The sequence below is a fragment of the Malus domestica genome, chromosome 13 (assembly GCF_042453785.1).
Source record: "Malus domestica chromosome 13, GDT2T_hap1".
NCBI classification, from domain to species: Eukaryota; Viridiplantae; Streptophyta; class Magnoliopsida; order Rosales; family Rosaceae; genus Malus; species Malus domestica.
The window spans coordinates 1,018,180-1,039,343 of record NC_091673.1 but is presented as its reverse complement, the minus strand read 5'-3'; the positions used below and the strand labels follow the sequence as shown (position 1 = coordinate 1,039,343).

General features: G+C 36.7%; 1 protein-coding gene across 2 annotated transcripts; it reads right to left on the bottom strand.

Moving 5' to 3' along the window:
• Positions 1-6,276: 6,276 nt before the first annotated feature.
• On the bottom strand, positions 6,277-11,763 carry LOC103451518 (histidine kinase 4). Of its 2 annotated transcripts, XM_008390924.4 has the most exons (12): positions 11,668-11,763; positions 10,657-11,061; positions 10,256-10,489; positions 9,971-10,140; positions 9,594-9,812; positions 9,320-9,506; positions 9,187-9,238; positions 8,844-9,073; positions 8,575-8,673; positions 7,758-8,452; positions 7,049-7,558; positions 6,277-6,859 (listed from the first exon to the last, which is right to left on the bottom strand). In XM_008390924.4, exons 2-12 carry the CDS (start codon positions 11,047-11,049, stop codon positions 6,622-6,624), a joined length of 3,027 nt encoding a protein of 1,008 aa, XP_008389146.2. In that variant the 5' UTR covers positions 11,050-11,061; positions 11,668-11,763; the 3' UTR covers positions 6,277-6,621.
• Positions 11,764-21,164: the final 9,401 nt, after the last annotated feature.

The following is a 21,164-nucleotide window of genomic DNA, read 5'->3' as shown; positions in this document are numbered from 1 at the left end:
TCATCAGACCGTTTGGAAAGTAGTCTGTTATCTCTGGGAGTGACAAGGTTCCGGGCCACCACCGCAGCGGTCATATCATTTTTCATCACCGAATCCCCAACGGTAAGAGGACCAGTAGGGGATATGAAGGATGGGCGCCATATGTTGTCTGGAGAAGGCGGGACTGACTCTTCACCAAGATTCAAGTCAAAACGACGGTCGGAGGGTCCAGACATTTTCAAAGTGTTGAAGGAAGAAGAGATCGGACAAATCAAGATCTTAGAAGTACAAGAGGGGAGTTTTCACAAGCGAAGTGTGCTTTGAAACGAACTGCGTGCCTCTATAAAATCAACACTCGACGGCATTTCAGAGATCGAAGAGGTGAGCTCAGAGTTCGAAAATGCCGATTCAAAAATCGAAGAGGCAAGCTCAGAAATCGGAGAAGCATCTTGCTTTTCCAGACGCGTTAGCACCCGTCACATGCAAACTCAGATTTACGGAAATCACGGGCAATTTGTTAAAGCGCCAATCCCAGATATCGAAGAGGCGCTAGTCTTTTTCAGCCTCGTCAGCACCCGTCACGCGCAAACTCAGCTTTGCGGAAATCACGGGTAATTTGTCGAAGCGCCGATCCCAGATATCGAAGAGGCGCCAGTCTTTTTCAGCCGCGTCATCACCTGTCATATGCACATTCAACTTTGCGCAAATCACGGGTAATTTGTCAAAGATTTTCAGTGAAGGAGAAAGCACGTGAAGTTTACTGTTCAATCACGCGTTAGTTGCCGACACGAGTGAAAGAATAATACCTCTACAGGTATTAAGGGACCTCCTATAACTGTCCACCTTCACCTTCCATAGCAAGGCAGACATACAGAGCCTTTCTTCATCTCCAAAAATGCTTTCCCAACGAAACCTCTCGAGTCATTCAGTGTTCCTTATTCCTTGGGGTACCTCTGCAAGCCAATGACTCCAAAGCAAAAGTATCTCATATCACCAGGGTAGAAAGCAAGAGTATCTCATATCATGCGTTCTCCCTGTCCTTTCCTTTGTCCTTGTTCTTACCTACAAAGACAAGGATAAAGAAAACAATATGTCGGAACTTCCACTCAAACTCGGGTAAGGAACCGACTGCTTGGAACCCTTCCCTGATTGCCTACCTAGCACTGCTCTCGAGTACTCGTTTCCCACTGCTGCTGTACTTCCAAAGAAGTTGCCCCATCTGCCTGGAGAACAGATAATGCAAGTGAAAATGATACCTTGCAGCATGTGGAGACAAGGTGCAGAAGGAACAAGCAGAGAAGAATGCAGTCTGCACAGTCAACTCAGGAGAAGGAGTCCGAGCTGAAGAACTCGAGAAGCTGCCATATCTGCCTGAAGAAACAAGCAGAGAAGAATGCAGCATGCTCAGTCAACTCGGCGGAAAGAGTCTGAGATGAAGAACTCGAGAAGCTGCCATATCTGCCTGAAGAAACAAGCAGAGAAGAATGCAGCATGCTCAGTCAACTCGGCGGAAAGAGTCTGAGATGAAGAACTCGAGAAGATGCCACATCTGCCTGAGGAACAGATAAAGGAAATGAAGATGATACCTTGAAGCATGTGGAGACAAGTGCAACCAAGCACGTGCCGATTCATCCGCTACTTCTTCAAAAGCAAGAGTATCTCATATCATCAAAGTTGCAATCACTCTGACGGTGAATTCGTTTTGACCCTCAAATTCTTGGGTCGACTTACTAGGCGTTGTAGGCTGCACGTGCCGATTCACCACCCTTGAATCAAATCCTTAAAGATCAAGTCACCAACTGGAAGAAAAGCCCATCAATCTTGAAGATCATACCGTTGACCAAACTGCTCAGGTGTGAATTAGAAAGATTGAACAGAGCAACAAGTCGTCACCTTCACCTAGTGCCTGCTTGTCATGTGTTCAAGTCAACCTTCAAGGATCAAGCCCTAACGGCCCTTGAAGAAGTTTCCAACCAAATTCAAGATCAAGCCTCGACGGCCCTTGAGGAAATCACAAGTCCGATTCAAGATTAAGTGTCTACCACCCTTGAATCAAAACCTAGTTCAAGAATAAGCTGTGGAAAATCAACAATTGGAGGAATCCAGAAAATCCTCCAACCCAGTTCAAGATCAAAGCTGTGGAAAGTCAACAAGCGCAACAAAATACGTACCGATTCATCCATTACCAAAGCCAAAGATCATCTACCACATGAAGCTCCTTGTGGCCCAATTTCAACCTTCAAGATCAAGCCTCGACGGCCCTTGAAGAAATTTCAAACAAAAGTTCAAGAACAAGCCTCAACGGCCCTTGAAGAAATCTCAAGCCCAATTCAAGATCAAGCCTCAACGGCCCTTGAAACAATCTCCAGCCCAATTCAAGATCAAGCCTCGATGGCCCTTGGATCGACATCTACAGTAAGGGACTTCAAAAACGCATCTCCTACACGTGACAAGCACATGTATACGACGTGCCTTGAAGTGGGGGCATTTGTAGACATCGAAATTTCGTAAATAAATGTTGACCGGTAAATCAAAGTGTCAACGCTCATGTATTACATAAATTTTACACGTAGCGTGTGACTCAACGAAAATTGAAATGAGTTGGAAAAGTCATCAAATAGGACACGTGTCAACACCTGGCAGAAACGACTTATTTCATCTGGGATATTATATTCAAAATTAGGCCTTGGAAAATTCTATAAATACAAGCCTATTTCATTCATTTTAAAGAAACCAATTCACATTACACCTTAAAGCTCGGAAGCTCTGAAGCTCTGAAACTCCGAAGCTTTCAAGCATCCAGGTTTCCGAAGAATCAAGAAAGCCTTCTTCGTTCTTCGTTCATCGTTCTTCCAAGATCAAGCCCCGACGGCCCTTGGATCAACAATCATCCACCTTCAAGCCCAAGCCTCAACAGCCCCTTGGAGAAAGTGTTCATCGTTCATCAACTGTTCATCCTCAAGGATCAAGCCCCAACGGCCCCTTTGGATTGACAACATCAACGAATCCGCTCATCTCTGTTCATCAAGTCCAAGCCTCGACGGCCCTTGAAGAAAGCGTTCATCGTTCATCACCGTTCTTCGAGATCAAGCCCAAAAGCCCTCGAAGATCCGTTCAAGCCCAAAAGCTCTCGAAGATCCGTTCGTCACTGTTCTTCGAGTTCAAGCCCAAAAGCCCTCGGAAATCCATTCATCAACTGTTCATCCTCAAGGATCAAGCCCCAACGGCCCCTTTGGATTGACAACATCAACGAATCCGCTCATCTCTGTTCATCAAGTCCAAGCCTCGACGGCCCTTGAAGAAAGCGTTCATCGTTCATCACCGTTCTTCGAGATCAAGCCCAAAAGCCCTCGAAGATCCGTTCAAGCCCAAAAGCTCTCGAAGATCCGTTCGTCACTGTTCTTCGAGTTCAAGCCCAAAAGCCCTCGGAAATCCATTCATCACTGTTCTTCAAGATCAAGCCCAAAAGCCTTTGAAGATCCGTCAATCACCATTCTTCAAGATCAAGCCCAAAAGCCCTTGAAGATCCGTTCATCCTCGTTCATCCAAGATCAAGCCTCGACGGCCCTTGGATCAATCGCACATCCCACAAATCAACACCTTACGGAGATCGAATCAGAGGATCAAAATAGAGAGAGATTGTAACCCAAAACTATCAAATACAAATATTTGTTTGTGCACGTTGTTCTTGTCTCTTTCGTTTCAGGAATTTTCCGTGTTCACAAATTTTGAAGATCCGTCAATCACCATTCTTCAAGATCAAGCCCAAAAGCCCTTGAAGATCCGTTCATCCTCGTTCATCCAAGATCAAGCCTCGACGGCCCTTGGATCAATCGCACATCCCACAAATCAACACCTTACGGAGATCGAATCAGAGGATCAAAATAGAGAGAGATTGTAACCCAAAACTATCAAATACAAATATTTGTTTGTGCACGTTGTTCTTGTCTCTTTCGTTTCAGGAATTTTCCGTGTTCACAGTTACAATTTACAACAGATTTGCTCACGCATGAAGTGAAGGTCATACATGATTCACGTCATCCAATGTATATTGTTCACCGATTAAGTTTGAATTTCGTTATACATAAAAAGGTGTGTGAGAATGTGATGAAAGATCGCATACCGGGAAAGATTGAAGGATTATATGAAGTGGAGATGAAGCTTCATCGTCCTTCAAAATGTGCTAGGAGCGTTTTATCCATACTTTTATTTAAAATTAAAGAAATTTAAATTCAAAAACCCACTGTCCAACATCCAAATAGAGTCCCAGGGCCTCCACTATATGCCTTCATGCCGTCCTTTTTTTAAGAAAATTAATGAAAATAGACTGAAAACTTTGAGTTTTAACGATAAGGACAAAATAAAGGGTAAAGTGAATAATACTAAGATTGACTTTTTAGTGTAAAAATATAGTTTTTCGTTAAAATGAACAGTATTTGAAGCTTTTCATTAAAGTTTCATTTTCATTTTCTTTTTTTTCTTAAACATTACAAACAAAAACAACAACGCTAATTGGGTACATTACTCCAGGAAATTATCTAAAGTGAACATACTCAAATAAACAACTTGAGTAAACCTCAACACGACTATCACAAACTTAACGAAAATAAATTTGTCACATAAATGATTGACGCAATAAATTCGTATCTACGATTATAGCTAGTCTATCGCCGAATAAAGAGGCCATACAAAGAAAGATTACATAAAGTCATCATAGAGATACTAGACCCACTATCATCGTCGCTCAAGTGCGAAGGCCATATTTTAACCATTGGAATATGGCGACAACATTCGGGTTGTGTGGGGTCGGGTGCATAAACGATTATGTGATGGAGATGTATTTGTATTTTGGTAAGTAGATGGTGTTCAACAAGACAACGTCGAATGCTTTTGTGGTGTGAGAGAAATTTTTAGTTATGACGGGAACATAAATGGTATACTTCGTATTTTAATAAGAGTGGTGAAAATTTTTATTTTTTAAATTATTATTTTTTTAGCACACATATCTCATCATTTGCATAATAACACGTGGTGTACAATTTCGTATACCGGTCACACTGAAAAATCTCTCATGGTGTGGACCATGCAAAGGTGGGACATTGGTGAAACATAAACTTAGGGATAAGGATTGTCTGCCCTCCCATTTCTGGTGCCATCTTGTGCCCTTCTGTTTGTGTGATCACGGTTAAGCCACGTCAACATTTTATATTACTATTTATTTTTGTCTTATTATCTCTATGAAAAAATAATATAAAATATTAACATGACTTAAACGTGACCACACAAAACAGAAGGGCACGAAAAGGCATCGGAAATGTGAGGACAGACAATCCTTGTCCTAAACTTAGACCAAAACTTAGACCAATAGCCTGGTCCGATGCAACTTGTCCACATGTAGCATGGGTCCTACATTTGTTCCCTCTCGCCACTTGGCACCACAAAGAAATTGGTATTCTGTTAAAAGCCAATATTATATATTTATTTAGAGATTCACACATCCTTATTAATTTTTATCCGTTGATCTTCTTCAATTTATCTGATCTGACGGCCGAAAACTAAAAATGTGTGGGAGAAATAAAAATAGATGTGTGAATATCACAGCCTTTTATTTATTATAATATAATGCTAATACTTTAATTCCACGAGTGTTTTGAAGTTGAAAACTTCAACTTGGCAAACGTGTATTTTCTCCCTTCGACAAGTGACAACCGAGCAAGAAAACGACCGCATCTTACATATGATGTGTGTGTACGCCACATAAAATATTTGCGTTGGTTTTTCCAATTGAAAACACTATATATTGAATTGCCAAACTTAGAAAATCACTAAACCACATTTAACCCAAATTATTGCTCATGTGTGTCTATTCTGGTTGACGTGAACCTAGCTCAATCGGCTTGAGTAGTGCGTATCATGCTCTTCCTTATAGGTTAAATATTTACGACATAGAGATCAGATGTCGACGTCATACTAAACATTGACAATTTCAATTAATAATTCGAGATTTTAAAATTTAATTTTTTGAGATATTTTCTCTAATTAAATCATTCAAGAAATCTTTGAGAGGGTGTTGGCATAAGCCCAATTGAAATTCTTACAACGCACAAGCCCTCAAGCCCTCAAGTCCAAAACAATGCAACAAAGTCTATATGCCCAATGAGAAATCCTGCAGAAATGCAGTGCCTTCTTAACTCATTTACCATCTAACAATCCACTATGATGCACATCTGAGCGCTAGACGGTGAATATATTAAGTAAATGCATGTGTACCGTTGCCGGTCCCGAAAAACAAAGGCGTTTTTGAAACCTTTTTCCTCATAAGAAAGATTCAAACAAGGCATACAAAATTATAACATTTACACATTTTGCTCCTTCCCTTTTAGGATCATCCTACAATACATACAAAGTGGGATATGGAGGTTTGCATTACTATACATGTACGTGGATACCGAATCAGAGTTAAAAATTTGGTTAGAAATGAGTCCTCGAACCTGCATTCAAGCCATTAAGAATCATCATAGTTCTAGGACCAACTCTCAGCGTTCTCTCTGGGAATATCACAAAATTGCTTGTAACATCCGACCAACGAAGATGTCTGCAGGTTTTGGGTTTGATAGTTCTTGTTACGAGTCTGAGGCTGGTTTAAGTTTTGAAGAACTTGGCCACTGCTTGATAGAGATTCTCTTCCTCGAAGGGCTTTGAGACGTATCCATCCATCCCACACTTTAGGCACTCATCATAGGTGGCATGAATAACGTCCGCTGTCATAGCTAACACAGGCAAATGCCAGTCACCCTTTGTTGTTAGTCCTTCAAATCCTCCATTCATCTCAACATTTGCCTTGCTCTCCATCTGCCGGATTCTGCGAGTTGCCTCAAACCTGCAATCAAAAGTCCCATTTATAAATTACAATTCCAATTTGGTCAAGCACAATGGCTAGCAAATGCGTTTCTCACTTTCTAAGAAAGAGTTTGAGAGATTTTTGCCAAAAAAAATATAACGAACGGGAAAGCATCAAAATAAGGGCATTTTGAATCTAGAATGTAATAACTGAAACACCGAAACATACCCATCCATTTCAGGCATTTGAATATCCATGAAGCAAGCATCAAAATTGTGCGGTAATTGAAGCAACGCCAATGCAGCTTTGCCACTATCAACACACTCTACATTAGCTCCAAACTTCTTTAGTGCACCTGCAGCAACTCTCCTGTTTACCAAATTGTCATCAACCACCAAAATTTTCTTCCCACAGAGCAGACTTTGGAGAACGTTAGATCCATTCGGCACCACTCTCCCTGGTTGCCTCTTCTTTCCTATGCCCAGGACCTCTTGAAGACACGCAGCCACCATACTAGCCCTCAAAGGTTTCATGATTACAGTATCCGCAAAACCTGCTGCCCTTACATTATCAGATTCAGCTTGACTAAGATTTTTGGTTGCAAGAAGAATCATTTTTGGCAGCTTAAATGCATGATCGTTCTGTTTCCAATCCAATTTCTGCGCATTAAGATCATGTTCTTCACCAGAAATCCATGAATCCTTCTCAACTAGAACTATATCTGGCTGGATACTATTCCTGTCATATATAACGAAGTAGTTCAATTCAGCTAACACATCCTACTTATTTCTAAGTCTACCCTTTTTTTGGTTTTCCAGTCTACCTTTTTCATTGGCAGTTAATAAAGATAACATTGAATCGTCATATTGTTTTAGTTTTAGTGCAGTAAATATTGAACCCCTTAAAAACTTTAAAGACATAGCAAGAGTAAACGTACCCGGATGCCACAGAACCATTTCTTCCACATGAAGCAACGGCCATCTTGATGCTGCTCGCAACTTCCACAAGGATTCCAAGTCTCTTCAAGTGGTATTTGGTTACAGCAGCTCTCACAAGTTTTCTATCAACTACTATTGCTCGCAATCCTCTCAAACTAGAAGGTAGATCCTCAGGATTAGGTTTTTTCATGTCACTAAATGCATTTTTCTTGCACCTCCTAAAATTAGCGGTGAAAGAAAATGTACTCCCAATGTGTGGTCGACTTACGAATTTTATCTGACCACCCATCAGTTCAACCAGACACTTACTGATGCTCAAGCCAATACCAGTTCCTCCATAATGTCTAGAAGTTGAACTGTCTGCCTGCATGAAGGGCATAAAAACACATTCCTGCGCACCTAATGGTATACCAATCCCTGTATCCTCCACAGAAACCATCAACGTGACCTTCTCAGAAGCTTCATCAACATCAGCTCTGTATTCTTCATCAGACACCAGATGCTTAAACGTATCCCAACTATTCCAGTCATTAGCTGCTTCACACCCACTTAAAGTTTTAAATTGATGGCCATCGGATGTCAGCACACCTTCATCTGGTCCTCCGTTCAAGTAAGTCTCTGACTTCCTATTTATCATCACCTTTGAGGGCTCAGCTAGATGGACTTTGACAAATATATGTCCTCGTTCAGTGAACTGCCAAATGTATAGCTCAAACATAAGTTTTCTATGATCACTAACCTGAGCAGGACAAACCGAAGATTTTATTAAATCCTATTACTGCCTGTTGCTAATAAAGAATGAAAACTTCCACTTACTTTAATAGAGTTACCCACTAGATTTGTAATTATCTGTCTGAATCTCCCTGGATCTCCCATAAAAATTTCTGGGACTTTATCGGAAACAAATACTGCCAGCTTCACATCCCAAATATAAATCGGAATTAGGAGATTTGCAGATGTAACATGATATTATTAGTTATGACAGTTCAAATTTCACAATTTAAGAAGTATCACCATCACCACCACACAATTTAAGAACTACAAAAACATTGCAGTAACTGTGAGCTGAAGGCATTGAGGCTTACCTCTATACCCTTATTTCTAGTTTTTTCAGAAAATAAAGATAGGACATCATCTAGTATCGACCGAATGCCAAATGGAACTTCTTCCAGCTCTAACTTGCCAGCGTCTATCTTCGCACGGTCAAGCACCTCATTAATTAATGTTATCAATGCCTTTCCACAAGCTTGAGCAGTTCGAGCATAATCCATCTGGGTCGAACTTAAAGCTGTATCTAAAAGCAAGGCAAGCATTCCTGCAATCATGGAAAAATAAAGATTGTACCTCTTACAAGAGTGCATTTTCGGACTGATATATAATGTTATTCTGAAAATAAAATCTTAAAAACAGGGAGATCTGTTAGCATACCTAGGATTCCATTCATGGGCGTTCTTATTTCATGAGAAACAGTAGCAAGAAACTGGCACAAAAAAAGAAGGCAACATATCAAAAAAACATGCCATTGAGGAATGAGCAATGTTGGGAATGTTGAAAACAGTACCTGGGACTTGGCAACATCAGCAGCTTCTGCTCGAACTTTTAGTTCCTCCATTTCACGGAAATCATCCTCAACTTTAACAATGTGCATTGCTGCTCCATATAAGATATAGCCAACCAAAAAACCAATCACAAAGAACAAGAATGCAGTGTTAACCGCTGTCCATGACATAGGTGCCGTCTGATGATATCTGCTCAAGAAACCAATTATGTGTTTTAGCACGACATAACCACTCAATTATTCCATCTATCATTAGTTATTGAATGGTTGCCCTTACCTACATATCATCTGATGCCTTCGGAATGGATCTCCAAAATCCAGCTTGCTTTCATGCAGAAGAGATGTGTCACCATCTTGATATTGGTGACCATACATGATTAGGGGATCAGAAGTGTTTGTAACATCATACACATAAACCTGAATGGCTTGATTCCCAGCAAGTTGTCCAAGCAAATTCTCCACCAGGGACTCAACATCAAAGGCACCACCAAGGTACCTGCATTTTATACAGAATCAAATGCACCATCCCATAGGTTGCCAACTTCTGTGGCGGATGCACATGGAACCGGCGAAAGTATATGCAGGTAACAATAACAGCATGCAAAAAGCATCTGAAGAGGGTTTTCATAGTTCTATAGTTGTATGCCGACTTACCCAACAGCCGCCTGAATGCGCTGCTCCACAGTTGGGTTTGCAGGGAGCTTCGATTTGTAAACAGGGAAAGTCAATACAACACCAAGATGATGAGAACCCAGCAGCCTAAATGGACTTGTCAGAACAGCTTTTCCAGTAGCTCTGGCCCTCAAAATGTTTTCTCTGTCCTCCTGCATCATGTAGTGGAAGAATTAAAGGTTAAATGAAACGCCTAACGAATGCTCCAATTAATGCCATAGAGTTCAACAAGATAGACAAAGTGAAAGTAAACAATCCTTTTGTTACCTCCCCAGACATCATATCAAGTGACTCAATGTAAGAGACGGTTTCCTGCGAAAAAATTACAGGCGCATACTCATCTCGGATGGGCGATGGTTCCCTCTCCATTGTCTTTATTGTCCAACCATGTAGGTTTTCGAACTTTTCCCTATCCGAATCAAGCACTCTTTGTGCATAGGCCACCCCACTTAAAAGAGGCCTCTCGAAGGCGGTTCTGGCAGTGTATTCAGCAAACGTTTCCTGCATTTTCCCCAAAAAACAAAACCCAAATCACAAACTAGCAGTACCACATTCAATCATCATAAAAATTGAGAAACTACTTGTCTTATAGCAACCAAATTGTACAATTAGTCAAAGATATCATAGCAAAAAAAGGGTTTTGATCAAAATTAAAGAACAAAACATACCTGATCAATTGCTGAAGGGTTCTTGTAGTAATGGAAGGTGGAAACAAGGATTGCAAGGGCATGCACATGATTAACACTAACACTGAACTGATCCTGCAGCATTCTTGCCCTCTGATCACACATACTACCAAGAAGTTCTACCCTTCTCACTTTGTTATCAGCATCCATGTATCTGTAGGTTAACCAGCCCAAGAGAATCATCACACCAACCCAAAGAAGGAAAAGTTTTGGGAACCAAGCCCTGTGAGCCTGCACAAAGGTGTAGCCTTTTTTGGCCCCCATTTGCTCATTCAACCTCACAGCCACCGAGTGGTGGCTCTTCATCTTCATCGTCCCAGCCATCAGCATTAAACCAATTTCTTTGATTTTCCTTCTTGTTTCCTCTTTACCCATCTCATATCTAATCTGAAACAAAGGAACCCACTTTCTTAAAAGTGCTTATTTTTCACTTTTTTTCCGAAAGCATAAGCAAAATATGAGCAAATATATATCTCCTCCGTGGAGTGTGGACTTTCTTCTCTCCTCTCTCACTGAAACCCCATTGTACTATTGTAAAAGGTAGAGAGAGAGAGAGAGAGACCCAGAGCTCGAAAAGAAGAATTATTTCTCAATTCACAGGCACAGCATGGTTCTCAAAAGATGGGGAAATGAAAACAAAGCTCAAATTCCAAAGTAGTCTTTGTATTTCTCTCTCCTCACTCTCTCTCCCCCTAGAAAATGGTCAGTCTCAGGCTGTCAATGCTAAACAAATTTTTTCAAGGAATAAAAAAACACAGAGAGCTCCAATCATGCCATCTCAAAGCGTGAAGCTTAGTTAGAGGCATCCAGACAAAGAAGAAGCACGTTCACTGTTTTGCCTCCATATAATAATAAAAAACACACACAGCTAAGCTCAGCACACAACACAGAAATGCACACCAACGAGAGTTTCAGAGAGAGAAAGATGGAGAGTTGTAGAGAGAGAAACAAAAGAACTAAAGAAACGGGGTTGCTGAAAGAAACGATCTTTACCTCTACAATTATACAAAGATGGTGGTGGATTGATGCAGAGTACAATGAATGTACAAAGATGAGGACCTTTTTTCTTTATTTATGATGGTTTTTTTTTATTTAATCTAAAATGTCTCGATATTTTTTATTTTAACAAAAAAATTATATTTTTATATTAAAAAATTAATTTCAATATTATTTATTTAATTCTTTATTTTACTTTTATCGTTAAAATTTAAAATTTTCAAATTACTTTTATTATTATTATTTTTTTCAGTATGAAATAGTAGTTTTGATGACTTTTTATACTGTTTTTTAAAGCAAGCAAACTGAATCGAATTTTTTGGATTTTCAGAGATACGCTCCTGTCTCCCTTTCTCTACCATCCCACTTTATAAACTAATTTCTCTCTCTCTCTCTCTCTCTCTCTCTCCCCCTCTCCTCTGTCTAGTTCCTTATAATATTGCATTTTGCACTACTCTCTCTCCCTCTCTCTTCCCTACTTTCTCTCTCTCTGTTGATTGCTTTGCTAATTTTTTTTGAAAAGTTTGAATTCAACTGAAAAATTATCAGGGGTCTGATGATCCTGACCCTTTAGAAAGGAAACACCCCAAATGCGTTTTACCTTTTATTTGGTGCTCTCTCAAAGGAAGCATAATTGCCCATTTAAACATCAGAACCAATCTGATATGATGCCTGCCTTTTCTAGTTTTCTTTTAATTTCTTGTGTTAGTTTTAAATCGTCCTATAAATATTTGGACATCTTAATTACTACTAGATGTGTTTCTCAAAGAGTGATTTCCACAGTCTTTTTTATTTATTTACTTGCCCGTAATATTGTTTATTTTTAACATTTAAATTGAATAAATTAAAAAAAAATCAGATGATGGAAATAAACGGAGATGCTGATCACGAAAGAAATACACAAAAATCATTACCCGAGTTATGTTTTCCCTTTTCAATTAAATCAGTCATAATTTTCTTCAGCTTGGTCAGTTTTGTTATTCTTTCCAGACGTGTGCGATGTGTTTTGGAATTAATCCAACCAATTGGGCCGATGGGAGGCAGATTCTCTGCCCTTGCCACTTCCTGTGTCTTTGTGCCTTCCTGTCTTGTCTTGTGTGATCACAGTTAAACCACGTTAATATTTTATATATATTTATTTATAAAAATAATAAGACAAAAATAAAATAGTAATATAAAATATTTACGCCACTTAACAGTGATCACACAAATAAAATAGCACAGGAAGACACAGAAAATGAGAGGACAGATAATCTGCCTCTGAGAGGATGGAAGTCGAAAAATCGCAATCACAAATCTTTGGGAAAATGACATGGCGGCAAGCCCCGGATCTCATTCCCTCTAAATTACATAAAACCCCGAACTTCTAGACTGAATTCCGAAAATACCCCACCGGTTTGAGGCAGATTTGGTTTGGATAGTAAATTTGGCCGGCGGGTACGAGAGAATATGAGCATCCATCCCGTTAGAGCACCTCCAACAATACTCGCTAAATAATTCAAATGTTAATTTAGCTAATTGATTCAATTGTTAATTTAGCTATCCACCACTTTCAAGGTTAATTCATTACGGTCCCCTCACGGAGGATGGCAAATTGGCAACATCCTGTTTTTGTTCGTAAAGTTACGATAGCTAGTCATTTAGCTAGAGTGTTGAATTTTGATTTTGCTACATTTTTTTGTTAAATTAGCCAACCAACCTCATTTCGCTAGGTTGTTGGAGATGCTCTAACCGTTTCTAAATTCAACTTGTTTTATATTGTCTAATATATTATAAAATTTTCTATTCAAACAAAAAGTATACAATAAAATTAAAAAAAAAAAAAAGTGCAAGGTGATTTTTTGGAGTTTTAAAAATAATTTTTCTAAATTTATATTTTTAAATAATATTTTATTTTCTCAAGTCATAGTTTTCTTCAAGATCATAATTGTAAGTTTTGGAAGTAAAAAAAAATTTGTAAGTTTTGGAGATGAATGTTTTGTTACTAGATTAAGTTGTTAATTGATATGAGAATTGTTTTTGGAAAATAAAAACACACGTTTCTGATTGAAATAGTACTTTGTCGATGCTGGTTTGTTTAAAAAGGGATATCTTTTGATGGAATAAGGGGAAGATTGCATGGGGACCCTTTTCATATACACTTATATTCTATGTTTGAAATATTTTAAGACGAGAGGTGGTGGCTTGCTTTGTCCTCTAGCAATCGTCAATGGCTATTACTATTAAGTGTGAAACTCAGTTAAATTTGAGACTTCTTATTTACAAATAATGTTAATAATGTGTGAAAAATATAGTTAAGTAAGTTAATAAAGGCTTTAGAGTTGAAAGTAACATTCATAACATGAATGTATTGTCGTTGTAACGTCTCATACTTGTAATATAATAATAATTAAAATAAAATTTATAAATTATTAACATAAAACGTCACGATACATGTGCTCGCTTGTACTTTGAGGCCATCATCTATCTATATTTTTCTGCCACTCATAGTGTGTGTGTATGTCGGCCATGTCATGTGGTCTGGTGGTGAAGGTGAAGCCCATACCCATCACTTTCTATCCCAAACAAAACATTCTAATTTTCCTTCTTTCTTTGTTCAACTAAATAATCATATCGTGTCCCTCCCTCCCCACTCCTGAGTCCTGCCAATGCCATGCATGCCATGCCATCCCCGTCCCTCACCCTCCCAAGGCCAGGCCAGTCCAGTCCTGTCCAGGTGCTTCTTCTTCTTTATGGTGGACTCTGAGTGCTCCTTTTTCTTGGCTTTCCTCTCTCTCTAGGCTCTATCCATCTACCTCGCCTGATTCTCGATCTAGGTAGATAATCGACCTGATAAAAGCATCTCATTTCCATTTGCATTTGTATCCCAATGGGACTCGAGTCCCATGCCATGGCTTGCATGCTGCAGCTAGCACTAACAAGTACTGGTACCGTACGCAGTAGTGGAGTACTACTTCTGCCTTCTGCATGTCTTGTTGTACGTGGTGCCCTGAATTTGGTTTCACTGAGCCATTTGATGCTTTCATTTCAGGTCCCCAGCTAGCTAGCTACAAGCCTACCAGATGCATTATGTTTCGTATAAAAAGTTAAAGAGTATGAGATTCGAGTGTTTTAACCGTTAGATCTTGATCTTTGTATTTTTCAACCAAGTGAAAATCCATGTTTCATATTGCCCATGATTTGCTAGGATGACCAAGAAAGTTAAGAAAAAAGGAATTGTATATGCAAGTAAACTAGTTAAACTTACTTCTAAATCATTTTTCGCAAATAAAATTTAATTTTGTGAATTGTAGGTAGCCTTGAGCGTCTGAATGATTTTGCTGATTGTGCAAGGATGATACATATGTTGGTTATATGTCAACAATCTGTGATTTAATTATATATATGCTAATAAACAATAAATGCGAATATATAAATTATTGAACATAGTATGAACAACGAAATAAATTTAAACAGAAAAATTGAAGATCGAGGCTTGCGTACCGTAATGTCCTTGAAACATAAAATTTCGTCCCTACTCAGTGCTTGTAGTTCTACCGACGTCTGCTTCACCAAGATTCAACGATCAAGTTAGAATTTCAGCACCGGAAAACTTAACTTCTGGCGAATTTCTGTGTGGTTCTCTCAAAAATGATGTTTGTGATTGTAAAAGAAGGATGCCTGTTAGATGGGTGCTTTGGTCTGTGTTCTTTCTGAACTCTTCAGACTTCATCTGAAAGGATGAGTCTGTTGGTAAAAAATTAAAAATTAATTAAATTCATAATTAATTAAAAATAATTAATTAAATCCAAAAATAATTAATTAAATAATTTAATTATTAGAGCTCGAGCCCAAGAGCCCATATTAATTATATATATTTTTTAATTATAATTAATTACCAATTAATTATTGCACCCCAAAGCTCAATCCCAAGGGTGATCCAAATTTTATTCTCCAGACCTATTACTCCAATCACTTTTTATAAAGGACAAAGCCGTATAAAGTGATAAAATCTTTTGGAAATAACCAATGTGGGACAAAGAAATTTCTACTCAAACTACTCAAATTTCCAATAACATATTTATAGGGACTTCGATATTGATTTAGTATAACAATATTCGCTTGATTTCCCTAGCTAATTTTTCAATTTAAATAGAAATGATTTCTAAATGTTAATACTGATGGGCGCTGCACAAAATCTGGCAAAGATTTAGTGCTTCAAAGGTTCATTGCATTTGCGACTCCTGCACACCAATATATTTAAAGGAAAAATTAGTATCCGGTCCCTAGTTCTTACTGTTCATTGACTAAGACCTTATTAGTTTTCAAATTTTGATTCAAGTCCCTAGCATTAATGTGATAATGAATTTACATGTTTATTATATAATTTTTTAATATAAAAATTAGTAATTAATTTAGGGTTTAATACTCACACCTCTATTAAACTTCTAATTAATTTTCAATTCAAACATTTCTAAAATAATAAAAAAATTAAATTAAATTAAGTTTGTACCTATTAGTTTTTTTTATATATAAAAAGATTCTCAATTTTTTAATCTTAAATGTACCCATTCATATAATTTTTAAATTTTTTTAATCTTAAATGTACCCATTCTCAAATATATCAAAAATTTGTTATATGTAAAATGTACCCTTTTTTAATATAAAATCCTTTCAAATTTTTTAATCCATGTTTAAACTTATATGGGTACATTCTTTTTCGTTGATTTGAGAATGTATCCATGTTTTGGTACAATAACTTTTTTTGTTAATTTTGGTTAATGTACCCATACATATATGTACACACACACACACAACAATATAATAGAGAGTATAATTTATATTTTATTATTTTTAATCCCATAAATTATGGGTTTTATTTAAAATCTCATTAATATAAACAATTACAAATTTCAATTTTTAATTTTTAATTTTAAAAATATAGTAACTTACATTATTACATTAATGTCAGGGACCTCAATCAAAAACTAAAAACTAACAAGGTTTCAATCAAAGAATATTGATAGCTAAGGACCGCATCCAAAGTGTCCCATATTTAAATCCTTAAACCCCGGATTTGCATGTGCAATGATACTACTACTACTACTGCAACTGTGTGTTTATTATGCATGCATCTAACTCCAGATAAACTCAGTTTTGTCCAAGTAAATTAGCTTTTTATTTTTTATTTTTGTAGAAGATGTCACAGTTGTTAGCTTGTTATATAATTGAAATGCAAATTGTTCCCACATTTCTGAACAGTTTTTGTAGCTAGTGATATATAGATATTCCCCATATGCAATTCAATCACTTTATCGATCTCGGACGTTATCATTTTTTTTTATTACAAAAAGCTTAGGGGGGGGGAGGCTACTCAATTTTTAGACGAGCATACCTAAGTTTCTTTGAGGGCTTATAGAGGGGGGTTTAACCTCTTTTTTTGTGTTTACAAATCACTCACCAAGAGAGATTATCAGCAGCAGAACTTGAACCTAGATCTTGGTCTACCAAAGAGAACAATCATTACCAAATCAACCAATCATTATTGGCGTTTTATACCTAGTACAGTAAGGTGTTCTATTTAAAAAATGTGTCAAAAGATGAGAAATTTTATTAAATTTGAATGAAAATGTTTACCTCAAATGCTAAAGTGTTAAATAACTATTCCGGCTCAAAATGATAATTAATTGTGGTACACTGTTAATTAATTTTATCTTATTGTTTATGATCTTAGAATAATAACGAGATAAGAGATTCTAGATGAAAAGATTAGGAATATTAACGTAGCAAATCTCATAGTCAACTGCCAAAGCAAGATAAAAATGATTAGTATTGAGACAAGAAGATACCCCATTACTTAGTGGGGCAAAAGCATATAGCTGGTCAAAGCAAGAAAATCAAAGTCATTAAGTAACCAAATTAATTAATTGGCATTCTTGTGAGATTGTAAGAATATGTCCAAGAAACTAGCTGAGATACATGATGAGAAATATTTGTGTATCCGAAATACATAATGGTATAACTGTACAACATGTGTTATATTATAAGTGAACGATAAGATTGATTATGTCATATTTGAAGATATATTTCTTTCGTAATTAAGATCAAGTGATAATTAGTGGTAGGGCTAAATAGAAACTTCTTGGCCTGTACAAGGGCATGCAAAATGCCTTGAAATGAGCATTTATATTTATTTATTTTTTATTTTTTTAATTATGGGATGTAAATTTATTCGCACCGGAATATGTAAATATGGCTTTAAATTTACGTTCTTTTTCACATCTTTGCCATGTTGGTTGGGCTTGAAATTAATGTTGGCTTGTTAAATTAGTGATTAATTAGATGACATAGCTGAACTTGTATATTTTAGAGTCACGATTTGCAATATTCGGCCTGTAAGTCAGTGGGTTGCGTGCAGTATTTGACCAGAAACAGTATTGTAGACTGCAGTGCAAGTCATGGCCACAAGATAAGAACTTGCACGAAGGAGGTTCACCACATTTCTGAAAATACAGGAGAAGCATTAATTAGACTCTCTCGAAATAAGACTTTTCATATACTTTTTCTCATTTCATATTTTTAATTTAATATTTTATAATGCTAGAGTAAAAATTAATGTTAAACTGTAAGGTGGTAGAAAATTTATAAAAAGTCTAATTTTTAAAAGAATCTCTTTAGTATTTCTTAACACACTCTTTGTGGATCATTACTGTAACTCTTGGTGGTTTCGTTTACATGGATGTGATATCTGTCTACATCCCTTTTTACTTCTAATATTATTTTTTTAATTTTTAATTATCGGATAAAATAAATTGAAGAATATTAAATAATATAAATTAACAAAAAATGTATAAAAAATAAATAAGATTGTGTAGATAGCTCATCCATTCCTCTGAAATGGACGGAGGTGAATGCGTCAGCCGTGGCTTTTAAGTTTGTCATCTCTGCCATTTTCCTGCTTTGCTTCGTATGCATGTGGATGTGGGGATGGCAGGTGACGGGTGGCTTGACCTTGACCAGGCGATTTGTAATTAGTGCATTTGGAGATTTCAGAATTGCAGCGTTCTGTTGTGTACTTTGCTCCATCACTACTCACTGGTACCCGAAAGTTTGAATGATAAAACTCATGACTAAATATTCCACTCACCGTATGAGTAAAATATGAGGAAAATTAATAAAAAAAACTTTAAAATTTTGATTATTGGATTGAATAAATTGAAGAATATCAAATAATATAATATAAATTAATAAAGAATATATGAGAAATAAATAGGATTGTGTGGATAACATATCCCTTGCACCGAAATAGACGGAGGTGAATGCGTCAGCCGTGGCTTTTAAGTTTGTCATCTCTGCCATTTTCCTGCTTTGCTTCATATGCATGTGGATGTGGGGATGGCAGGCGACGGGTGACCTTGACCAGGCGATTTGCAATTAGTGCATTTTGAGATTTCAGAATTGCAGTGTTCTGTTGTGTACTTTGCTCCGTCACTACTCACAGTACCCAAAAGTTTGATGATAAAACTCATGACTAAATATTCCACTCACCGTATGAGTAAAACTTGAAGAAAATTAATGAAAAAGATTTAAAAATTTTGAGTTTTAATGGTAAGGGACAAAATAAAGGGTAAAGTAAATAGTCTCGTGATTGACTTTTTAATGTAAAAATATGATTTTTCGTTAAAATGAACAGTACCGAAAACTTTTCGTTAAAGTTCTCTAAAACTTGGGGTAGGAACACATAAAACTTGGGATAGGAACACCATACACGGCCCTCATAGACAAAGGTTTGAATGTATCGTGCTCTCACTTGCTTCACGCTGGTCTAAAGAGTTATCAGGTCGAAAATATTTGCTACGCCACTTGTAGAGCATTTTTAGTAAAAATATAATATTTTTCTGTATTTTGATCTCACTTAGCTCACGTTGATCATTCCTAACATAAGTGCCACATTAGTAGGATACCCTGATGAAGTTTGTCGACCATTACATGTAGCTCGTCAATGGCATGTTAGTCTTCATGTTTGTTGAAGCATGCAATTGCACATAAAAAGTTGATAGAATAAAATTACTTATATTTGAATGGTTCTACTACTAATTGCACGTAAAAATTTTATGATAAAATCTACATTTTTTTCAGACCATGTAAGTGGTTAAATTAGCATAGTATTGAGCCGCTAGCCCAACATTGTAATCTTGAAGATAGTCTTATCCAACCAAACATTTTTCTTTTTGCAAACCCATAATGTACATGAGACTTAGCCTTAGTTTCTGTCACCTGAATTTTGAGCCCAGGGATAAAGTTCTTTTTGTAAAAGCCCAAAGTGCTTTTTTCTTCCTAGGCCAGAATTTTGAGTGACGTTTTGTTTTGCCAAAAACCCATGTGTTAAATTGTTAATCATAGAATATAAAAGTATAAAACAAACAGGAAGCAGATATTAGAATAATGGGTAAGAGCTCGAAGCATATTAAAAAAATAATACAAATCGAAATCACACACTAAACAAACAGTAACATGCTTTAATCTCACAATTATTATATTTAAATTATGGTGCTCAGTGCTCTTTCTAGTTTCTACCCCCAGCCTGAGGAGGAGATATTTTGTGTGAACACGGCCGCTACACTCAGTGTTATAATACAAGTATTTTTTTTTTATCAAAATAATACAAGTAATTGAATAAAAAAACTTTAACAACTTGTATTACACACTTGTTATATAAGAATGTATTTTGGAATATTAAAAAATTTCTCTAAAGGAAGTGGAGATTACTACTTTTCTTATCGTGGATTACACATGTCAGCGCCACGTTCTAGTGGTCGGCCATTTCTTTATTATTTGGTACTTTTAAAATTAAATAGGTTTTGGAGTTGGTGAAAGGGATGGTCACCAGGGCGTAGAGAGATTTTTTAATGTGATCGAAACACGGAATGATACATAATAAATAATTATGAAATAATGAGCAGGGATGAAAATTTGATTAATTTAAAGCTTACTACCCTGACTAGAGAATTTTTTTATTGTGATTAGAACATAAGTGATACATCATGTGTTTTTATATAAATGATGATAAATTTTATTTTTTAAATTATTAATCTTTTAACACGCGTATCTTATTATTTATATAATGATACGTGATATATCACTCTGTATTTCGATTAAACTGAAAAATCTATCCCTTGACAAGGGGAATGTCGTTATCGAATTACAAGAAAGACATCGCCTTTTTTTTTTTATCATTTTTGCGATCTAGTTCGGTCATTTCACAAATCAAGATGAGATCTTGCAAGAAATTTGTGGACCCACATTTAAGGTAAGCACATGTATTTATAAAATGATAAATAAAAAATTAAATAAAATAAGATGCAAATGGGATAAAAATAAGAAATATCCATGTATGGGCCTATGATATGAACTTATAACCATGTGCCTTCTTTGTTTGAAAAGAAATGTTAAGAAGACTTTTTTAAAGAGAAATTCTTTATGAATTTTTCGTCATTTTATATTTTTTACCTAAA

Coding starts and splice junctions, on each gene's coding strand:
- LOC103451518 (XM_008390924.4), bottom strand. CDS start 11,049: ATGGGTAAAGAGGAAACAAGAAGGAAAATCAAAGAAATTGGTTTAATG. Junction 9,813..9,970: donor CGCATTCAGGCGGCTGTTGG/GTAAGTCGGCAT, acceptor TATAAAATGCAG/GTACCTTGGTGGTGCCTTTG. Junction 9,507..9,593: donor AGGCATCAGATGATATGTAG/GTAAGGGCAACC, acceptor TTTCTTGAGCAG/ATATCATCAGACGGCACCTA.